At 35.1% G+C, this 18,092-nt stretch overlaps 2 protein-coding genes across 2 annotated transcripts; both read left to right on the forward strand.

Annotated features, from left to right (window-relative positions):
- The first annotated feature begins 218 nt into the window (after nt 1-218).
- LOC125850818 (uncharacterized) lies at nt 219-10,759 on the forward strand. The gene is made up of 7 exons (XM_049530653.1): nt 219-1,026; nt 1,879-4,746; nt 5,673-5,726; nt 7,267-7,615; nt 8,250-8,347; nt 8,446-8,524; nt 10,505-10,759. Exons 1-4 carry the CDS (start codon nt 490-492, stop codon nt 7,519-7,521), a joined length of 3,714 nt encoding a protein of 1,237 aa, XP_049386610.1. The 5' UTR covers nt 219-489; the 3' UTR covers nt 7,522-7,615; nt 8,250-8,347; nt 8,446-8,524; nt 10,505-10,759.
- Nucleotides 10,760-15,662: 4,903 nt separating this feature from the next.
- Nucleotides 15,663-18,092, forward strand: LOC125850817 (probable aquaporin TIP1-1). Its single transcript, XM_049530652.1, has 2 exons — nt 15,663-16,194; nt 17,542-18,092. Exons 1-2 carry the CDS (start codon nt 15,814-15,816, stop codon nt 17,911-17,913), a joined length of 753 nt encoding a protein of 250 aa, XP_049386609.1. The 5' UTR covers nt 15,663-15,813; the 3' UTR covers nt 17,914-18,092.

Here is an 18,092-nt window from a genome sequence, read left to right on the forward strand (position 1 = left end):
CTCCCTATAACATATAATTATGAATTGTAATTATCAAACTATAGTTATAGAGAGTAATTGAGCTATTTTTGAGTGGCTATATGTGAAAGTCCCCCTTTTTTGGTCCACTGTATATTTACTTAAGTAGCCCTATTTCGAACACACTTTTTATCGGGCCGCCAAAAACTTTTTAGATATGGGCTTTCTTTTTTGGACTCTTGAATTGTGTAGCCCAGTATGATCCTTAGCCTTAGCCCAGTCCATAATTTTAGCTCCGACTCGCTTCCCGTCGTACTTTCTCGTCTTCGACGTTTCAACGCCATCGAATTGACGGAAATCATCAACAAATATTCTCACCACCGGCCGCCAACTCCGACCGCCGTCGACTGACGCATAGAGCTGTTTCTGCTTAGAGTCAAGAGGACATTGGTTGCCGATTTTAGGTTTGATGGAGATACTGTTAATTTTATAAGCCAAGTACACAGGTGATTCTGTCTGCTATCGGTTTCCATGGACTCCTCAAAACCAAATCCTCAGTCCATGCGAGTCCTAATTCGACCTCCAATTCCACCTTCTCATTCTCAAACTCCCCCAGTACTTCCTAGCCACGCCCAAGCTCCTGCCCCTTCTCCCCACCCACTTCCATCAACCTCATCGGAAGCACCAGCCACCTCCCCCTCTCCATTAAACCCTCAAAGCGGTGTCGTTGTGGTTGGTTTCATTGGAAAACGCCACGATGACGTTGCTTACCTGATGAACCGGATTATTGATTCTAATGTGTTTGGTTCCGGGGGTTTAGATAAGCCAATTTTTGTTAATGAACCGGATGAAAAGACGGATTTTGCTGTAACCGACGATATGAAGAGCTGGTTTGAGTTTAGGAATATAAGCTACCATCATGATGAGGAGAAGGGGATTTTGTTTTTGCAATTCTCTTCAACTCGATGCCCTCTGATGGAAGGCAATTTGGAGTCTAAGATGGGATTTGATTCACTGTTGGAAGACTACGAATATGGCGATCTCCAAGCTATGCTCTTTATGTTCTCTGTAAGTTTTCTTCTTCTTCACTTTATCTTGACATTTCTGACAAATTTGTGAGGACATTAAAGACTAATGAGGCTTCTAAAGTATTTGAAAGTACAAAACAGGATTAGAAACATGGGCACGCATTGGGTTGGGCATGATGGTAAGGTATCGGTCCTCAACCTCAAATTAGTTGAGGTCGGTTGAATGAATTATCAATATCTATTCCGGTTCACTTGGACCTATTTTCATTCATTTGGGAAATAAAAAAATGATAACAACAAGCACAAGACTGAGGCTGTTTGTCCTTGCATGAAGCGCTTAAACACAATTTATTTTCTCTAGAGAGACTTCATCAATAAAGCTTACTGAGAAGTGGATGAGTTGGATTGATGTAGTTGTTTGAGTCACAGCTGCCTGTAGTGTTAACCCAAATGAGTTATCTGACTCTCACTTATTTTACTCCGGAAAGGTTGCTTCTTGTAACTGTGCAAGGTTTTGAATTTGCAGTTGTATAGAAGAACTGTGTGTAGAAGAATTTTGTATCATTTCCATGAATCTTTTCTTTCTCATGCATCAAAATGAGCATGTAAAAATTGTTGCTTAGTGGTCAATTTGAGATGATATCTTCTTTACTAATGTGTCCAATTCTTCATATTCTTATTTGACAAGGAAGGGAAAAACCCTCACCTCCAACCATAAGGCTGAGGATTTTAGTCAGGGAGCAAATTGGGAGGGCCACCATTGGGCTCCTGGGTATGGGTTTGGGAGGTGGAGTGTACTATTTAGAGTTCTCTTTTGGAGGCTTTCCATTTCATATTTCATACTTCCCCTTGTTAATTGTAGAATGCTACTCAACCATGCCTAGCTATGCAGGTTTGCCATGTTGTAGTATTTATTCAAGAAGGGCCACGCTTTGACACCCAGATACTGAAGAAACTTCGCGTCTTGCAAGCAGCTAAACAAGCAATGACTCCATATGTTAAGTCACAATCTCTGCCACTCTCTGTGTCTGGCTCACCTTTTGCATCTCCATCACGTAGAGCTGCATCAGGAAGATCATCTGACAATCCTTCGCCTGTCAAAAGCCATGGCATTTTCAACCGAAATAATTCAGCAATTACTCTAATGTCAGGTTTAGGTTCATATACCTCTTTATTACCCGGGCAGTGTACTCCGGTTACACTTTTTGTTTTTCTTGATGATTTTGCTGATGATTATCCTAGTTCTAGTGTTGAGGAGCCAGCTGATATTTCCTCGGCGAATCAATCATCAAGTGTTGGTGCCTCGGCTCAGCGAAGCGTGGCTCCGAAAGTTTCTACTTCTGTGGTTGTGCTTGCACGCCCTATGAGTAAATCTGAAGGTGGGTTTAGGAAGAAATTGCAGTCTTCTCTGGAGGCACAGATTCGATTCTCCATTAAGAAATGCCGGACACTGTCAGGTTCTGAAACTGGTCATACAGGTTCAAGAAGTGGGGGTGTGTCAAATTCTGCAATGCTGTTTTCCCTGGATGCATCAAAGGCTGTTGCACTTTTAGATGTAACCTCTAATAAGAGAGGTGAATCCCTTGAATTTGCCACTTGCCTTGTGGAAGATGTTCTGAATGGAAAAGCGACCTCAGATTCTCTTCTATTTGAAAGTCATAGCCAGAGCGCAAATAGAGAAGACTTACTTTCTATCAAGGAGTTCATCTGCAGGCAGACTGACATATTAAGAGGAAGAGGGGGTGTGGTTTCGAATACTAATACTGGTCCAGCTTCTGGTGTTGGCATGGTTGCTGTTGCTGCTGCAGCAGCAGCTGCTTCTGCTGCTTCTGGAAAGACATTTACTTCTCCTGAACTTCCACATTTGGAGAAATGGTTATCTTCTAGTCAGCTTATTCTGCAAGCAATCCTGTCAGCAAAATATGCCATTGCAGATGAGACTGAAATTAGTAAGAGGAGACAAAGAAATTCTGTTTCACCACCTCTTGAAGGAAATGCTTCAAAAGTTTCAGATCCACTTGAAATTGCAATGTCTAATTTGGCAAGTGGTAGAGGGATAAATACTAGGTTTTCTACTCTATGGTGCCAAAAGTCCCTTCCAGTAGCTAAGGAGGCATATTTAAATGAGTTGCCTCCGTGCTACCCAACTTCTCAGCATAAGGCCCATTTGGAGAGGGCTCTGCATGCTTTCAATTCAATGGTCAAGGGACCTGCTGTGCAGTTCTACTTGCAGAAACTGGAAGAGGAATGCACATCCATCTGGACTTCTGGCAGGCAACTATGTGATGCTGTTAGCCTCACAGGAAAACCATGCATGCACCAAAGGCATGATGTAGAAACTGGTGGTTTATGTTCAAGTGATGAGATTAAGATACATTCCAGTGGGTACGTCTTCCTCCATGCATGTGCATGTGGTCGTTCAAGACTCCTGCGGCCAGATCCTTTTGATTTTGAAACAGCAAATGTTACCTTTAACCGTTCCATGGATTGTGACAAGCTTCTTCCCACAGTTCAGTTACCCCAAGGAAGTGATACAAGTGGGCCCATTCATTCCCCATCTTGGAGTTTAATCCGAGTTGGGAATGCAAGATACTACCAGCCGTCTAAAGGTTTGATGCAGAGTGGCTTCAGTTCTACCCAAAAGTTTCTTCTACGGTGGACTATCCTTCTCGAGAAGCCTAATTATGAGAATGACCTACTATCATGCAATTCAGAGCAAGCAAATATAAATAGGTTTAGTAGCAATGCCAGGGATGAGCCTAACACAGATTCAGGCATAGAGAAGGCTGGTGATTTGAGTATGCAAAATGGACATCAAATCCAAAAGAAGTCTTCTGCAGGAAATATCAAAACAGATGATAAAGTAAATAATTTAGGTCAAGGAGTTTCCAACTTTAATATGAGAAAAGCTTTTTCTGAGGTGGTAGCTGGTTCAACTGCTGCAAATTCAGGATTTCCTCCGCTACAATCAAATAGACAAATTATATCAAATTCAGAAAAGATTATTAAGCCAAAAAGTGCGAGAGAAGGAGGTAGAGAGAAGGTTAATGGGATTAGTGATGAACAAGTATCGGAAAAAGTTGCTCTAATTCCTGCTATTCATGAAGTTAAGAATGATAGCACTATTGTTTCTAATGATGTCACTAAAGGTAATCAAATTTTCCAAATAGGTACACATTTGGATTCAATGAAGATGAATAGAATTGAGAAGACCAGACCAGTTACGTCTTCTAAACATGCAACAGTTTACATTGGATTTGAGCATGAGTGCCCCCGTGGGCACCGTTTTATATTAACTGCAGACCATCTCAACAGACTAGGTTCTCCTTATGCATTGCCTGTAGAATCCGCTGCCCCTTCATCTTTGGAAAATATAGATCATAAGGGGGTAGGTCCCTCCCGAGGGGGTAAGAATGGTGGCCATGGCAAAGGTCGCCGGCTGGCAAATGGGATGATATCTACTTCCTCTAGGAAGCTCAGGAATCTGGAAAAGTCAAATGAGGGGTCAGATGACGGAGTTTCAAACATAGAAGGGCCAGCTCAGTTTTCCAGGCATCCAGTACATGCTGCACCAGGAAAAGATCTTGAAACTGGTCTTCAACCTCTAAATCTCAATGAATCTGGCTATGGTACCTCCTTGTTAGATAGAAATTTGCCCATATACATGAACTGCCCCCATTGCTTGGAATTGAAGAGTAAGAATGACCAAACCGATGTGAGATTTGCAGGAACCATTTCACAGCTCCAGAGGATCTTTCTGGTTGGTGTCTTACTTCTGATATTTGGCTATTTTCCTCAACTTCCCTGAATCTTTATGACTTCCTAAAGTAGTATTTTGTTTATGTGATGTCATTTTTAAGTACTTATCTGATTCACTGTTTCTACTAATCTAATGAACAGGCTTATGTGATATGGTTTTATGTTGTTAAGTGCCTAAACCAATTATGAGTGGATTAAGAGACAACTCATAATGTAAACATGTGTTTTAAGATATCTGCAGTTACCCTGTTTTTGTAAATTCATTTGCTCATTTTCACCAACTTCGTGGACATATCAGCAGTCTATTCATGGCAAAGGCTGCGTATGAGGAAATTTAAAGGAAATATAAGATATTAGAGATCTGTTGGTCTTCTCTATTCAACTTATAGTAGGATACTGTTTAATATTTTCTGTTTAAAGGACCTATTTCTAGTGAAATACAGTGAAATGTGACATGTTAGCTAGTACATTGAAATTGTGGGTAACTGGAGAAGTGGGTTACTTGCAAATAACATATTGTAGAAATTAGAACCTCTTCTGCATATTTCTCAACTCGTATGGTCTCCTTCCATATTTCTGAAAGTTAAATTGTTAAAGAAATTATTTTGATGGTTACACTTCTCAAAATTGAACTGCAAATTTGTTGTATGTTTCATGTTCCGTTGGTACTTGTATACCTGACATTCAAGTTGTATATTTATTACCATCCACTTTTACCTTTATTTAATCTATAATCTTTTTTTGAAGACCAAAAAAAAAAGAAGATTATAGTTTAAGTAAAGGTAAAAGTGGATGGTAATAAATATACATAATCTATAATCTATAATCTTTGTTTTCTTTGATAGGTAATCCATAATCTTTGTGAATCCCGAAAAATAAAATATACTTTCTTTGCCTGTTGTAATGAGTATGCTCTTTGTCATGCAGGTTACACCTCACTTCCCTATCATTTTAGCAGCAAACCCAGTCATTCAGTTTGAGGTATGAGTGACTTACTGGAACTTTTGGTTTTCATTACCATTTTCTGCATTTAATCAACTTACCTTTGTCCACCTAGTTCTATGAAGCCGCTTTGGGATCATTTATGATCTCGGGATTTTACACTACTTGTATAACCTTTGGTTCTTCTTCATAGAAAAAACTGTGCAATATTCATAAATTGTTTGGTATCATTTCTTTAATGTATGTATTATTTATGTGGGATAAAAGGGGAATAAGAATGAATATTGGGTAACAGGGTAAGAGCACCTAAAATGGCAAAAATACCCTAAAAATAAGGTGCCCCATTTTAGTAAATAAAAAAAGATCACGATAGTATTATATAGTAAGAAGTTGTAATGATTTGTAGCTTAAAGTTTCCTTAGAGGAAAACTTGGAAGAATGGTGTTACAAACTCACAATCTATGTATCACAATTTATGTATCATAATTCATGATAGTAATTTGTCTCCTTTTTTCTAAATGGTTTTGAAGGCATTGGGTGCGCCTTTTGATGTATTTACATAGAAGATTTTCCCTAATATGCATTGGGTGCATAGTATTTTTACTTCGGTTTCTATTGTTACTTGTTGTTCATTGGTTGTGTTTATCTTGCCACTTTGCTACCATTATTTTGCTTTCTAGCCTATTTTGGTAATGTGTTGTTGTGCCGAGAGACTATTGGAAACTTGAGTGTTAGAATTTTTATTTTTTTTCATGGTTGAACTCCAGGAGAACGTGATTACTTTGTGTAAGGTCAAGCATGTTCCTGAAGTTGAGTTTTCGAGTTCAAACTTGAGAACACATTTTGCTTTTATCAATCTCAAAACATATTCCCTCAAAGCTATTACTATAACTGCTATTTCAGTGTAGTAAGCAGTAACATCCTTGCGTAGTTGCATTCTTCTTTTACTGACGTATCTAGCTGCCAAAGAGTGAAGTGAACTTCCTGAATATTTCACAGATGAAGCAGGTGGTTGAGGTGCTTACCAACAATGTTAGGATCTATCTGGATCTTATTGTTGAATTTTTGTAGGCACCTCTTCTCTAATCTAAACTTTTAGAGAGAACATACTTTATTACATTATTATATTAAAACACTCCTCGTGTGCTGTCTTGATTCTTTTTCATGGGCCAAGCATATGGATTTTCTTCTTCTGATAATTGGTGGCAGTGAAACTTGAGCCCAAGTGAGTGCTCACATTGAACTATGTTGAATTGTGTGACACCTCATCTGAAAGCTTAAGCTGTTAGAGAAAGTGCATTTTTATTGCTTTATTACATCTTCAGCACTCACCTCAATATAAACTACAAGAAGACAGAAAAGGTTTTTAGCTTCTCCTTTCTCAATGTAGTTGCCATTGTTGGAGAGAGTCTCCCATTGGATCCCCATTCAATAGGATGCTTGACTACTTGTACTTTGTTATATCTTCAAGCATCTTTTTAGATGTTATTTGTGTTGTTTTCTTGTTGGTGCATCTTTGGAAATAAGCTTTCAAATTATTCTTTCAATTGCTTATATTTTTCCTATTTTGATTTTGTAGGAGTCATGTCTCCCTCCATCTGTGCCAGACCGTAAAAAGAAGTTGCAGTTTTGTCTGGGATGTCGAGTAATTTTACCCCCAGAGAGTTTTCTGTCACTTAGACTGCCTTTTATTTATGGTGTACAGCTGGAAAATGGAAGCCTCCATCCTCTCATGCCTTTTGAACAGCAGCCTGAACTCACTGCCTGGATAACCAAAGGCACAACATTGCAGTTTGTATCCAAGGATAGCATTCATGAGGAGCTTTTCATATAGTCCAATGGATGAGGTCTAATCTAGATGGTGCTGACTTGACTGAACTTTACTAAGCATCTTGAGCAGCAATTCTTGGACAGTTCTCTGCCATCAGGTAAGCATTTGATCAAGCATGCTTCAGTTTTGCTTTTTATAGGATGAGATTTCATGATTGTGGTCACAGAAGGGCAAGACGGAGAAAGCATCTTTTGCTGCAGCTTTTAGAAACTTAAAAGGAAGAACTATGATTCACCTTTCTTAAATAATGGTGTTTAATAATTGACGTAAGTGTGTTAAATGCATGTTGGTGTATTCTATTGCATTTTGAATTGTACACTTTATATAGTGTTAAGGACCAAGGACTCATCTTATTTTGATATTCGTAATAAATTAAATATGAGGGAACATAGAGCTGTAAAAGATATTACGTATAGTAGTCATCGTTAAAAATGTAAAATCTTTGATCTGTAAAATTTTTTTACTATATACAAATCATTTACTAGTGGATGAAATGGGCCTGGATAGAGCGGAACGGACATAGAGGATTCATATTGTCGACAGTAACTAGTTTGGTATTGAGTCCTAGCTGAGTAATATTGATTGAAATTGATGCAACTTCAATAGCTTTCAAGGGAGTAATGGCTAACGGCAAATACCTGGTCATTTGTTTCTGGGGACACCACTTGCATGAAATTGTCTGAACTTTAAAGGTCTTAACTTAGTATTTTATTGGTTCCTTTTGTTGTTAGATGCTTGCAGGATAACCATCTAAGTTTTATTCGTTGTAAAGCTGGGAAGGCAATTGCCCAAATACATGGGAAGAGAGGAGAAAGTTTCCTCCACTTGGGTGAGGCACTGCGGCTGATTACTCTTATCTTTCTCATGGCAGGAGTGCCCGTGGAAGGTAATTCATATGACACCGAATTGTGTCTTTTTTGTGCTCAGGTGGGTTTATTATGTTATCTCTTGGCAGACCGGTGATAAGCTGGTTCATCATTAGCGGGAGGTGCTTTGGAACTTTTTGGTATGCACTTTTTAATCCTTTAAAGATGTGTATCAAACAAATGCAATATGAAATTTTAGGGGTTTTTACAATTCTGCTTAGTGTTATCATATTGCATTTAATTTTTAGGGATAATAACATTTTTGATTCCTCGGTTATTGATAAATTCTTATTTTGGTCCTTGTGATATATGACTTAACACATTTAACCTTCAATTAATTAAAATGTGTTCTTTTGGTTTCTTTTAAGTAGGAGCTTTGTTATATTTAAACTATTTTAAGAACTATATTACCTTCAAATATGGAATAACATTACAAACCTAATGCAACACATGGACGATTTAATGGTGGAACGATTAATAATTCCATACATTGTGATCACAATCAAACGTATAAAAAAATGCACATTAATTGAAGGTTTAATGTGCTTTGTCAAATATGCACCCAAGGGTGTGGCGTAGTGGTTACTAAGTGAGTTGAGAACATGAGGTCTCAGTCTCAAAGAGACAAAAACACTAGGTGATTCTTCCCATTTGTCATAGCCTTAGTGGACAAAGGCCTGGTATCTGTTGTTGGTGGGAGGTGACAGGTATCCCGTGGAATTAGTCAAAGGTAAGCGAAAGCTGGCCCGGACACCACAGTTATTAAAAAAAAGTGCTTTGTCAAATATCACAAACACTAAAATTAGAATTTATTAATTATTGAGGGACCAAAAGTGCTATTAACCCTATATTTTATTCAGTCCATAAATCATGGGATTAAGGGGATTGGAATTTAGACTGAAGTCTGCTGATAAGAAGACGCCTGCATGGCAGTACCAAGTGGTCTGGCAACGTTTATTCCAAAATGGTCTGTATACAACAAATCACCAGTTTGGCTTGAGATATAGTTAGGTTCAATAAGTAATAGTGTTGTACAATAAATTACTTATCAGACAAAAAAGAAATAGTATACTGCATGCAATTGGGAATAAAATAAGCTTTTTTTTCATAAACATGAAAAATTAATTTTTGATATGATTAAAAAAGGTAAACGATAGCCAAGAGATATTTGTACTTCAAAGGAGAATATTTCCTTAAGGTAGAGTAATCCCTAGGTGTGGCAGGCGGGAGGTGAGGGAGTAGGGGAGCTGGGTTATAGTGTGCATGAATTTTTAAAATGTGGGTTTGGTAGTTAAGTCGAAAATTGTGTGTTTTAGATTCTTAGGTTAGGAAACCACTAATTCTTCATTTGTTGGTTGCTTTAAGTCAGTTATATGAACTCTTCACTTTGCCTTGCATATACGCACCCATATCAAATGGGTAAGATATTCTATGGTCTACCAAATATCATGTTACATAGCCGAGTCCTAGCTCATTGAGAGACTGAAATAAACTTATATTCTTATCATGAAATCTACAATATAAAGTAACAATTAAAGAGCCTTAGTCACTCACTCCTATAGGATGGTTACCTAAAACTTAAACATATAGTTATCCTTCTTTCATGTCATCAGATAGAAATTTTAATTTAGTCGACATTCTTTCTTTTTATTTTAAAAGAATTAATATATATTTGTTGAATTTACTTTCCTTGTGAGAGTTTAGGTTGGTTTATTCCTTCCATTGAATGATTAGCTATGGTAAAACTTCGTACAAGATTGCTGAATACCAAACATATCAAAGAGCCCCAGTGAGCATAACAGGCAATTTTAATTTGGCGGCTCTGTAACTTTTCACTAATGTGAAGCAAGCAGTTTGATGTCATTAAACCATCTACTTAGTAACTGATATTACTGCCTACTGTAACTACTAAGCTAAGGTGCTAATCATCGGGCCGCTTGTGGCTTGCTTTTTTCAGTTTTATGGGGAATGTGATACTGTAGTTGTCTTGTCTCTGTACTTCCCTTTGACAATATAAAAGCTTTCGTTCGTTACCATGCATACTTTTGAGTTAAATCCGCTGTCATAAGAAGGAAAACCTGTAGTTGTAAGTAATGTTCTCCTTTTAATTTCTTTTGCAGTTGAAATACCAGGATCACTGCGCGGTGTCTATTTAACACTGGCATCAGATTATCTCGGACTATTGCTTTGGGTTCAACTATAATAACTAAAGGGGAAGAACGTACCATATGTAGAACCGCTCTTGGGAATTCTTTTAAGAACGGATCTATATATACATGATGCCGTACTGCGGTTACAAACGCTTGTAAGAAAGAAAAAACACAGTGACGTGAGGTGAAAATATTAGGATTATGACTTGCTAGTAGAGCTCTAATTTTGCATTCCATTACAAGTTAATTAAATGATGTTGATTACAGCGGTATGGCTTCCATATAATATCTAGATGGATGGTAAGGCAACATAATTCGAAGTTTTTAATCAGAACATACATTTTAATTTTTACGCGGTTTTTGTTAACCTGTGGGAGAGTTGGAAACTTATAGCTGGGTAATAGCTAATAGCCTATAACATGTAATCTACGCGACTTCTATGAAAATGGAGTGTATATTGTTTCTTACGCAACGATAATGGAGTAACTGTTATGTACTCGTTATTTGGAGTACTAGTTTGACTAAATTTTTGAACTTTAACTCTTGAAAACCTTGTTTGACGAGTAACTTTTAGTATAAACTAATGGGATTGTGACATGAGGTTTCAATTCAACTTGTTTTGACAAATGAAATGAGAGTTCAAATACGATTTCAGCTTCTAAATATTCTTGTTCAAGTTAAATCCTCAACTGAATAAAACACCTATTTGATGTTTTCACAAACGGTGGAGTGTAATATTTTTGTATACATGTAAAATAGCATCAAACATACAATACGCTTGTAGAAAAATGAGAAATAATTTCATAAAAAGTCTGGCAATTGCATTTTCAGAAGGGAAGCAAAAAGTGTGGCTCAACTCAACCTAACATGTACGTCCAAGGTGATGATTAAATAATTAATGAAGCGAATTGAGAATCATGAAATTTCAGGTTTAATTTAGTAGAAGCAAAAATATTAGTTGCTTTTTATTGTCTTGTCTTGGTGGATAGAATTACCCAATTCATGTCTTAATAATAGTCATGAAATGCATTGATGTGCATGTAACCTGATCTGAATGCAACTGATGAAAGATAGCATGTACCTCATAAATTCATTAAGATATGCATAAATTGATCCGCACATCGCCATTATAAATATTTTTAAAAAATGAGGCTAACATGTGATATGAGAAATGGTAGTTGTAGATATCTGCCCCTTTTCCCAATCCCATTTTGTAAGGTTATCACATGGCAATAGGAATCATCCAGCCTGCCTTTCCATTAATACTGGATCATGTAGGGTATGCTCTGTTCAATTGAAGGTATTACTTTCCATAACTTTTTTAAAATAAATTAATTTTTCTCTTTTTAAAAAAAAAAAATCTTTTTAGGTGGGTCATGTTGTGAAGAGGGGATTGGGAGGACAATAATGAAAATTCCAACCCTACATTTCAATGACAGTTTGGTAATGGCCCCATAAATCAGAAATGTGCATGTTATATTTTGCATGACTTGTCCACTTCTTTGGCACTTATATGAATTCTGCTTCTATTTTATATTTTTTTGTTTCTGAACAACTCATTAGAAAATTTGGGAAATAGAGTGATTTGGAGGAGTGCCTATTGTTCAGTTTTCATTTAAATAAGTTTTGGCTTTTGGATGAATTGAATAGCTTGTTTAACCATTATAGTCTGTTTGGTCAATTTTTTTGATACCAGTTTATTTTGAAAAATATATTTTCTAAAAGTGTTTTTCAAAAAACGTATTCTTTGTGAGAAATAGTTTGTGTTTGATTGATAATTTTAAAAGCACTTTTGAGCAATAATTAGTGTTTGAATAAGCTTTTTAGAACAACTTTTAAGTGTACTTCTTTCAAATAAGCTTGGCCAAACAGGCTAGTTTTTGACAGACCGAAGGTGCTTATTTTTAATAAAATGAGATGTTTGGTCGAGTAGTTTGAGAGTAGCAAAAACTGTTTTAATTAAGAAGCTAAAACAAAAATATTTTTTGCCTAAAAGTACTTGTTTTTTTTTTTTTTGAAAAATATAGTGATTTGGGTAAAGATTATTTTTAAAAGCAAAACCCAAATCATTTAATAGAAAACACTATATTTTGTAAAGATTATTTTTGAAAAATTGCTTTCGAATTGAAAACAAAATCCAAATCATTTTCTCACCAAAACTATTTTTTAATAAAACACTCATTTTCTTAAAAATTTGGTAGAACATACATAAAAATATGCATTTGCTTCATTAGTGACTGCAAAAAAGTTTAGGAATCTTGACATTTTTTGCCATGCAGCTGGAATTCTTTTTACTCGTCTAGTCGTAATTATTTGTGGTCATTGTCGATATATACTCGGTACATGAAAAGTGTATAATTAGTATATAATGAATATACGTTGATTATATACATATTATAATGGCTTAACTTTGTAACTAAAATACTTTATAAAATTTTTTTTGTAGACTTTGTTGGGTTATTGTGTACGTAGTACTGTATAAATATCCAAAATTTTAAAGGATACATCCACCTTGAAAACATTTTTTTCCTTTTAACATTTGAAACAATTTAAAGCCAGCTGAAAAACAAGAACTAATCATTATTTTTGGAGGGCCTCTATGTCTATGTCACATAATATAAATTGTATACAATAATTAAATTAATAGGGTGGTTATGTATTATGATGGAATCCATGACTAACAGGAGATTAATTAGTACCTACTACCAAAGTTTACAATCTTCAATATTTGTGGATTAGTTTGGCTAATTATGTAAATTATTTTCAATTTGGATTATCTATTCGAAAAGACCTGCTTTCGATCATCTAAAATGTACTAGTATCTACTTAATAATAAAAATATAAAATTTGTTTTGCTCCATCGACTAAGAAGGAGATGGACACAACAACTATGTGGACCACTTGTATTACACCTTTTAATTTCTTATTCCTTGATCTCTTGTTATATAATAAGAGATCATAAAAACAAAAAGAGATTGATAAAGATACGAATTTATGGGCATCTTTCGTAGAAACAAATTAAATGAGGTTGCGTATTTCATATTTCTTTGAGTTTTCCAAGATTATTTGCTTTATGAAGCGTCCTCTAAAATGAACTAAATCAATAAAAGTGATTTTAACAATAACAATAATATGTTTAGTCTGAGAAAATAGTGATGTTCATGTAATTTTATCCTTTTTATATGAAGATAAAGAGATTTTTTTCAATAAATTTCCTACTCGAATAAAATATATGAACTATTATTTTGAAAAGTACATAATATAAATCAATATATTTTGAAATTCAAATTCAAAATTCACTTACAAATCAAATCGTGACAAAAGGTCGATATCAACTACATACTGGGAGTACTTTTTATTTATATATATAAAAAAAATATAATAATTACAGCTTAGTTGTCAAAGCTACAGTTGTATATGGAGTATAATCAATTAAAAGGAACTGTAAAGATGTACATCTTTCTGGAGGGAAAAATAATGTGCACGTTTTTCAGATTAATAATTTAATTATTGGCCAAACAGAAAAGGTCGGCAGACCTTATCGGAAATTCCTCAGTAAACTCATATTTAAATGTACCAAACCCCACTCTAGAGTCACTATTATCCTTTTTTTCTTCTACTCGATATTTGATATCTACATCAAAATTTTAATCAATATGAGTTCATTTTGAATCAGACTTATCACTTTTTAATTCTTAATAATTTTTTTATATTTAAAATTCGAACTCAAAATCTTTAGTTAAAAATAAAAGTGTCTAGTTATCTTTATCACAATTTTCATGATTGGAGTCATTACCTTCATTATTATTATACCAAAAGATATCAGATCTCTATACCTTTTTTGTCATTTCTTTCCATCGACCTAATCAATTCCGATTGTTTTTAAAATTACACCTTTCTGCTTCTTTCTTTTTTTCTAAAAATAATAATAATTCTTTATTATATAATTTATAAGCTTTTATTGCAATCATTTACAGTGGTACACGTACCACAAAAACTTCAAAAACAATTAAAAGTTTATAATCCTACCACAAAAGTTAGTAATTTATAAACCTCGCTCTCAACGGCTTGACCTAGCAGAGAAAAATAAATTATAAAGTTCAACTAAGACAAATATTAAGGCATTGCTTTTTTTTATTCAGGCCTTGATAAATATAATTATTGATGACTGTATTGATAAGATATAGTATATACTATATAAAATTAATCGAAATTTATACAAACTAACTCGAACATCATACAAACATAACAAATGAAACTTGACTTGTGATTTAACCGGAGAAATAATTGGCATCTAATAGAAGAAACGAAAAATCTAGAATGAAAGATTAAGAACCCTAGCTAGTTCCAGATCACTCCAGTATGGTGCATTATTGCTATATTGATGACCTAATCCATTAATAAAATTGTAAAATTTAACTTTCTTCTTCAATGGTTCAATTTATTTTTCTTATATAAATATAAATTTAGAATCCTTTATTGCAGTCATTTACAATTATACACGTATCTCAAAATTACTAGAGAATATGATGTTGTGGACGATGCTGCTCCTTTATAATCAGAGATTCCAGATCTAAATCTTAAGTATGAAAATTCTTTAATATGAAGCAGTATTCCTCTAATAGGTCACTATTCGACACGAATCCGAATTAATACTCCAATATAATATATGCGGGCACTCCATAGAAACCAAAAAAGAATAAAACAAATACATACACGTACCTCAATTTTTTTAAAAAAAATTAACAGTTCCACCACAAAAAGTTAGTGACTAACCTGAGCAATAATTGCCATTTTAAAACAAATCAATTAATTCTTTAATAACAGATTAAAAAAATATTTAAAAGCTCTAGTTCCAGATCATTCCACGGTGCATGATAGCTCCGACCGAAAGCAATAACAAGAGGGTGCGTAGGGGGGTGGGGTATACAGTACTCCCATCGTTTATGTCTTTATCAAACAGAACCTATATGACGTGGCTCGTTGTCGTCATTTCCACGTGTCATCACCACATCAAATTGGAGGTGAATTCTTAGCTGTCAATGCAGGCCTTTCGACCTCTACGGGACCGCTCGCCCACAAATTTTGGTTTGAATCTTATTACATTATGGTCCAAATATTAACCGGTTACCTGCTTTACCCGGAACCTAATCCCTCATGCAATTTACAAATTTCACAATATAAATCCATGCAAAATTTTCCATAATTTCATCACTCCCCAACTTGCCCCTTAATAGTAACACTAGAGAAATTTTTCAGTTGTTAATTTTCTGGTGAAAATGCCGATCAACCAAATTACTATTGGAAGCCATGAGGAACTCCGCCATCCAGGGGCGCTTAAAGCGGCCTTGGCGGAGTTCATCAGTACTCTGATCTTCGTTTTCGCAGGTCAGGGTTCTGGTATGGCTTTTAATAAGCTTACCGACGGTGTCGCTACTCCCGCTGGCCTTATTTCCGCCTCCATAGCGCATGCCTTCGGGTTGTTCGTGGCCGTCTCCGTCGGTGCTAACATCTCCGGCGGCCACGTCAACCCGGCTGTTACCTTCGGTGCTTTTGTAGGTGGAAACATCACTTTGTTCCGTGGGATTTTGTACATCATTGCACAGTTGCTTGGATCCACTGCTGCTTGCGCTCTCCTTGAATTCGCCACTGGTGGCATGGTAAGCATATTTTCGACGTTTCAATTTATTTGTTCTTATTTTAATTTAACTCGAATTATAGAAAATTTAAGTGTGAGTATCAATATATTATTTAATTTTATTATTGAATTTCCGAATTGTTATACTTTTGTCATATGCTAAAAAAACAGGTAACTTGTGACTGACCTTTTTAAGAGTCCAAATAATGTACATATGCACTAAATATTTAGTTGTATTATTATTGGATTTAATTTCGTATGACTTTAGGCTTAACATTTAATTATTTTTGACTCTTACATATTTAGCGTCAATAGGGACTGTATAGTCATTTACTCTACATGTGTGACAGTATGAAGTACAAACCACAACATACCATGTGTAACAATGTGAGATGTAATATCTAGCTTTTGCAGATCTACTAGGAAGTATATCCATTCGTTCAACCTTTCTGAAAAAGTAGTGAAGGAAAATTATACACGTGGCTATTTTTTAGTGTCAATAGGGAGAGTATGGTCATTTACTTTCTAATGCTGACTTGTGTCAGATCTAAAAAGTATACATATATTATTATTTTTGCTTTTTATTTTATCTTAAAACGGATAATGAACGGTAGAATTTAGAAGTATGAGGTTGTTACGGAATGACAACAAAGTTGGGTTTAAGTTATTTTGGCTTTTGTTAGAAAATGTTTTACTCTTTAATGTGAATTTTTTTAATTAACGTAGATTTAGTGGGGCTTTTATGTGGATTTAACATCGGATGAGAAATGCAAAAAAATGACCAAAAAAAAACTTTTATACCATAAAATGAAATATTATGACCTTTTAAAAAAATTACTCCTGTATTACTATATGGAGTACTTTTTTTTCCATGAAAATTTTGCCTAGCTTGTAAAACAAAAACTAATACTATTATGAACTAGTGCAATTAGTAGAATACATTAAACTATACATTTATACCATTAAAATTAAGTATATCTTAAATAGAGAAAATGACAGTTTTAGAGTTTTGGCTTGTGCCAAAAGTCTTTTATCTTTGAGAAGGTTCTAGTCATTGTTTGTTGCGACACACATCAGATTATTTTATAATGCATAAATTTGAAACTCATAATTGATTGGTTAAAAATCTTTTTATATCTCTTTTGAAAGGGACTTATTGTCCTCTCATTATGTAAGATAGTAATATGATGGTGACTTTATTTAAAGCAATTAATCTAGCATGCTATTTATGAAAGCCAATTTAATTACTCCACCTAACATTATCATGTCCGTTAGTTAGCTTTGAATATTAAAAAAAAATATTCCTATGTTACACATTTATTAATATTTGTACGATACTAATAATTGTGATGGTTAAAAATCTACGCAGAGCACTGGATCATTTGCATTGTCAGCCGGTGTATCAGTATGGAACGCATTTGTATTCGAGATAGTGATGACGTTCGGTCTCGTTTACACTGTCTACGCAACTGCAGTTGACCCAAAGAAGGGAGATTTGGGAGTGATTGCACCAATTGCAATTGGTTTCATTGTTGGTGCCAACATTCTAGCTGGTGGAGCCTTTACTGGAGCTTCAATGAACCCAGCTGTGTCATTTGGCCCATCTTTGATTAGCTGGACCTGGACTCACCAATGGGTTTACTGGGCTGGACCACTTATTGGTGGTGGGCTTGCTGGATTTATCTATGAATTCATCTTCATTAGCCACACTCATGAGCAAATCCCAAGTGGAGATTTTTAAGTAATGTGACATTTTATCAGCTTGTTGTTTAATTTTAATTTTCTCTTTGTAAACTTCTTTGTTTGTTTGTGTCTGTGTTTAATGGGCACCGTTGAATTTGTACTTTGTGTATTCGGACGACTTTTGCTATTTATTTTCTTTATTTTGCTCGTGGTAAATAAGGTATTTTGATTTTTTCA

This window comes from Solanum stenotomum, unplaced genomic scaffold (genome assembly GCF_019186545.1).
Source record: "Solanum stenotomum isolate F172 unplaced genomic scaffold, ASM1918654v1 scaffold1960, whole genome shotgun sequence".
NCBI lineage: Eukaryota > Viridiplantae > Streptophyta > Magnoliopsida > Solanales > Solanaceae > Solanum > Solanum stenotomum.

Bases quoted from the DNA above. Each gene is read 5' to 3' on its own strand.
- LOC125850818 (XM_049530653.1), top strand. From the start codon at position 490: ATGGACTCCTCAAAACCAAATCCTCAGTCCATGCGAGTCCTAATTCGA. The intron at 4,747-5,672 runs GTTGGTGTCTTA...TTTGTCATGCAG, and splicing joins AGCTCCAGAGGATCTTTCTG to GTTACACCTCACTTCCCTAT. The intron at 5,727-7,266 runs GTATGAGTGACT...TTGATTTTGTAG, and splicing joins ACCCAGTCATTCAGTTTGAG to GAGTCATGTCTCCCTCCATC.
- LOC125850817 (XM_049530652.1), top strand. From the start codon at position 15,814: ATGCCGATCAACCAAATTACTATTGGAAGCCATGAGGAACTCCGCCAT. The intron at 16,195-17,541 runs GTAAGCATATTT...AAATCTACGCAG, and splicing joins AATTCGCCACTGGTGGCATG to AGCACTGGATCATTTGCATT.